The 5,020-nt window shown below is 48.0% G+C and overlaps 1 protein-coding gene across 2 annotated transcripts; it reads right to left on the bottom strand.

The window, feature by feature from the left end:
* Positions 1-124: 124 nt before the first annotated feature.
* On the bottom strand, positions 125-2,600 carry C9H1orf74 (chromosome 9 C1orf74 homolog). 2 transcript variants are annotated; one of them, XM_036912433.2, is made up of 2 exons: positions 2,191-2,600; positions 125-1,506 (listed from the first exon to the last, which is right to left on the bottom strand). In XM_036912433.2, exon 2 carries the CDS (start codon positions 1,427-1,429, stop codon positions 620-622), a length of 810 nt encoding a protein of 269 aa, XP_036768328.1. In that variant the 5' UTR covers positions 1,430-1,506; positions 2,191-2,600; the 3' UTR covers positions 125-619. The 2 variants fall into 2 exon arrangements, with proteins under 2 accessions (XP_036768328.1, XP_036768327.1); XM_036912432.2 differs by having other exon boundaries at positions 2,187-2,599.
* Between the last annotated feature and the right edge of the window lie 2,420 nt (positions 2,601-5,020).

Raw genomic sequence — 5,020 nt, 5'->3', positions numbered from 1 at the left:
AAATACTTAAAAGGTTTGGGTACTTTAAAGTGTGGGTTTTCCCAGCTCAACCGAAATTTCTGACTTTGTTATTTTTTTAAACTACTGGTAAAATAAACAAATAAATGTCACCTGACAGTCTCTGTTCCTCACAACTCTCGGTTTATTCCCGAATGACACATCACATCACAAAGGTTAAGACATTTAAGCACGTGGTCTACTCTCTCTAGTCTAAATCAGTTGGAGGTATATAAACAGGCAGTAAAACGCAGTCCTTCTACTTTCTGGCAGACACTACCCACAGATGGCAGGTGTATTAACAGCGGGACCATACAAGGGCATACGACTTGTCCTCCACCACCCTTCTTCTGTGCAATCTCTTTCCTTCTGTCTCCTACCCAGTGATGACGAATAGACATGAGCTGAGTCAAGGGGATTCCCTAAGTACAGAGATGGCAAATATGCACTACCAATGCCAGTACCACCTATACCTATGCCCACTACAGATGTGGCCAACAAATTATAGCATTCTTCCCTGGTGTTCTCAAGATGCACAGAACTGACACTTGAGATGATTCCTCTTTGCCATCCTTGACTTAGAGCTGGCCATTTACTGAGCAACTTCTACATGGGAGAAGAGTTACAGGGCCACAGCTGGCAGTGTGGCTATCTCAAAGGAAATGCTGAGGTCAGCGAAGTCCTTCTGAGCCCTACATCGAGTCCTCAGGTCCTTCTCCCAAATGTTTAGAATATCCCTCAGGGCTGGGAATAAGCTCTCTGGGACACTAAAGGAATACAGCAAGACTGGGGGTTGACCGGGCAGCCACGAGATCTGGGCAGTGAACACCCGTAGTGGGGTGAGCGCTAAGCAGTTGTCATCTCCCTGGTTCAGGCGAAAGGTATAGGGAACAGGATAGCCCAGGAGGATCCCAAACACAGTACAGAGATTCCAGTCTGAGGAATGGAGCCTGCTGCAGGAGACTGCCAGGGATAGGTCTCTCTGCAGCCCCTGTAAATGTGTGATGATCTCAGCCACGAGGGCCTTCAAGTCCTGTACCTCGTCCAGGGAGCAGATAGAAGGGTGAGGCTGGGAGCTGGAAACATCCACAAAGACTATGGTACCAAGCAGCACCTGCTCCAAGTGCTGACATACATGGTCAGGACTGACAATCAGGTTGTTTTCTCCAATCTCAAGGATGTGAAGTCCCTGGTTCAGGAAACCCAGGCCCTGCAGCTCCTCCAGATAGCTCTGGAGCTCTGATGCCCCTGCACAGTTGACGTCATAGAGCAGAGCCGGCTTTACTCCCAGGGCCACAGCCAGCACCTCTCCAGCTAGGTGAAGGCAAACGGCTCGGGGTGGGCCCCGTCTCTTTCCCAGGCCCAGGGTCTGCTGAGCAGCTGCCACCAGCAGCTGAGGACTCAGTGTTGACATGGGATCTGGGAGCAACATCAAGCATGGCCTCCTTAACTAGCCACAGTTCCCTCCCTTGGGCCGCATCTCTGAGCTCCAGACATTTGAGGAAGACCCTAAAAACAGAGCAGTAGCAGGGGATTATTAACAAAGCAACCTGCCAACAGCCTTCCCCTAAATCTTACAGCATCTTCCAAAGGACATTTTGCCCCTCTGTCAGCTTTGATGTGCTAAGGCAGACCAGTCGGAGTCCCAAGGCCACCCGATTTCTATGGTTGCCTTAGTCTCCCCTAGTCCCAAATTTATGTGTCATTCTGGCCTTTCCTCTAGACTTATATTCTCTCTGGCTTCTATTCTAAAGTTTACCTGTTGCAAATTACTTTATCTAATTCAAACCTTAAACAGTTTGGGGCAGAGGAGAGGCAGGGCAATCTTTGGCAAAATTCAGAGCATTTCACCTAAAAATGCCCTCCTGAGACAGAGTTCTAGGTTCGCACTCTTCCCACTGACAACTACCGCTCCCTTCCCGCCACAGTAGCTTTAAGAATAGCAATCCAATTCAACTAACATACACTACAATGTGGACTAACCACCACCTCACCCTGAGACATGAAAGTAAACAAATGAAATCTGCTAGAACTGCAGGACGGTTGTACTTTAACTTCCGACGCCCCGCTCTCCCCTTCTGACCGACATCCACGGACCCCTGGAAGGCGGGCTCCCTCCACTCCGACACCCTCTCCTGAGCATATTATCGTGATTTCTTAAATGAGACAGAGGTCTCTCTGTCACTCACATACGTTCTTCCACTTCCGCTGCGAGTTCGCGGGCTCCGGTACGCCCGGCAGCTTCCCGCCCGCTACCGGGAGGGCAGGGGTCGGGCTCCCCTGCGGCGGCGCTGGAAACCCCGCCCGCAGAGGAAGGACTCTCGCTGCCAGTCAGGTTCTGGACGGCCAAGTCGACCTTATTGCGCATGCCCAACACAGCCTCTCCTCCCCGCCGCCTTCCGTGACGTCACCAGTCCGCTCCAGCGCCTCGCGTTAGAACTTAGGGGCCGAGCCGCCCCGAGGCGCCGGTCTGCCGGAAGTGTGGGCGCCTACGACCCGTCCCCTTCCGGCCAATCAGAAGCCGGCTCTGCGCGTCTGCGTAGGAAGGAGGCGGGCGGAAGTGGACGAAAGAAGGCTGGCCGTGGCGAAACCGGCCGCCCAACGCTACCTCTGTTTGCTTTGGAGGATGCCCTGCCTGGTGTTACTTGATGTAGGGTCCCACTTCACCCGGAAGCCAGAAGCCGGGCACACTCTTTTTCACATGAGAAATGAGAAGCAGAAATGCAGAGTCTTCTCAGTCATGTCATAAAGAAGAAAAGGTGTTATTTCACTGAACGGTTAACACCTCTTTAACTACCAGTGATACGATCCATACTACACAGCCAAAGAACATGAGAAAGCACGTATCTGATGTGACCGGAATTTATTGATACATGAACAGAGCAGAGGCTAAGGGAACTTCGGGCACCTGCACTGGAGGTTTCACTCTTAGTTCTACCTTGGTACCTTCAGAGTGTAAAGAGCTACAGCTGGAATAAAGATGGGGCCAACCTGGAAGGAAAAGGACCAGCTTATACGGGCTCCCAGCTGATTGTTGGTTCTTAGCTCATAGGGAGTCAGAAGCACAGACTAGAAACCAATTTTAGAATGTTTTTCCTTCCCCATATCTATTTTCCCATGATGGTGTGGGTAAAAATTGAAACATTTCCAGAACATCTCACCTGGCTTTCATACATCTGCATATCAGTAGGCTTTCAGAGGTGGAAAGAAGTTTGGCTTTAGTGCATTTGCATCATTCCTCAAGGGTGGAGAGAAGTTCAACTCCATATCAATGGGTAATTACCTGGGCAAGCAGGGCTTATCTGTACCTGAGAGGTGAGGGGGAGGGCTGATTTTGCTTCTGCTGGAGCAGGAAAGAGAGACTGGTCCCGACTGCAGTTTGTTAGGCAATAAACGGGTTTTAAACTTAATTCTCCCTTTGGCTGATTTCCATTTTTGAGTTATTTGCCCCGGGATTTCCTCTTCCCAGACTTACAGATGGTAAGCAATAAAACCCTAAAATGAAAGACTTAGTTCATCATTTATTCTAAAAACAAACATTGGAGAACATACTATGTACTGGACACTGTGCTAAGAGCTGGCAGCAAAGTCCAAGACAAACAGTCCCTACCCTCAGGAAGTTTGTAGTTAAGGAGGACACAGATGTTGAGCAATTACAAGGGAATTGATTATTCTGAAGGAGAAAGTACAGGGGGCTATCTGAATATATAACCAAGGACCTAATTATATGCAGAGGGGCCAGCCCAGATCCAAAACTTGACCCCCCAATTTACCTACAATGGGTTCTTTTTAACTTGGAGCTAATCTAGTTTGTGGAATGGACAATGAAAAAAAAGAGCTGGTGACACTCCCTTCCTAGTCTTAAACAAGGTGAAGGCAAAAAAATAGAAGACGCCAAGGGAGGTGAGTAGTGTAGCCACGAGATATGGCAGACTGAGTCTCCAAGACAGAAAGGACAACTGGTTTCTATCCAACAGGACCAGAGAAGAGTACTGAGGACTATCAGCGGAAAACCCTGCTTGCAATCTCCCAACATTCTGAAAAGAAAAAAAAACAAGGAGGAAACTGGGCTAACTCGTTAAGACAATTTAAAACCACTGATCCATTCCACTGACATATTAATAAACTTCACTACAGTCACATACTAGAAGTTTGATCCCTTCTGACACTTCAGAATACTATTTTCAAAACCTTTTGCTAGCTCACATTATCTGGGCTACCACCCAGATTGACAGCCTGGCTGTTGACATCTTGCAGAATGAGGGAAAGGGACCAGCCCAGATCCAAAAGTTGCCCTCCCAATTTACCTATAGTGAGTTCTTTTTAACTCTGAGCTATGAAGACAGAGAGACAGACATCAAGACCAAATCCCTGACTTCACCTAACTCAACAAAATGACCAAAAAATTAAAAATTTCTGTTCCTCACAGGTTCCTGGTCTCTTGACCTTCTGCTCACAGCTGAGCACCTGACCTAATGAGATTTCTCTTGGTCAAACTTTAGTAACATCAGATCCCACTGGATCCCTTAGAGACCCTAAACCACAGCTTAAGCATTCTAAATAAATTATTCCCACTGCCACCTGTGATTGAGTTGACCTTATGGCTTTTTAAGTGAAACTACCCAACTTTATAGCTAGCTCAACTTCAGTAGCAAGCAGGAGGTTGCCTTGGTTTAAGGGCAGCAGACTAAACATGGATTTTCTTAATATGGCCTGGCACAAATAGGCATCTGTATTCAAGAGGATTGGGCCTGCAACCAGAGATTAGGTCTTGGGCTTTAAGTTATGTATAATTTCATATTTTAAAGAAGGAGGGGGGAGGACGAAAGGGTCAGGAACTGAGCAAAAGTGGATAGATCAGCCCAGTTTGTGGCAGCTACAATTGCAACGTTCTACACCACTCTTCACCTAAATTGTTCCTGCCCAGCTTCCTCCACTAGAAAGGGAGACAAGCAGGTTTATGTTATGTGAGCCTTTTCCAGAAGAGCACTGCCCAACCCTTCTTCACCCTGGCCTTAATACA

Source organism: Manis pentadactyla, chromosome 9 (genome assembly GCF_030020395.1).
Source record: "Manis pentadactyla isolate mManPen7 chromosome 9, mManPen7.hap1, whole genome shotgun sequence".
NCBI classification, from domain to species: Eukaryota; Metazoa; Chordata; class Mammalia; order Pholidota; family Manidae; genus Manis; species Manis pentadactyla.
This window is presented reverse-complemented; position numbering and strand designations above follow the sequence as displayed.

Coding starts and splice junctions, on each gene's coding strand:
- C9H1orf74 (XM_036912433.2), bottom strand. CDS start 1,429: ATGTTGCTCCCAGATCCCATGTCAACACTGAGTCCTCAGCTGCTGGTG.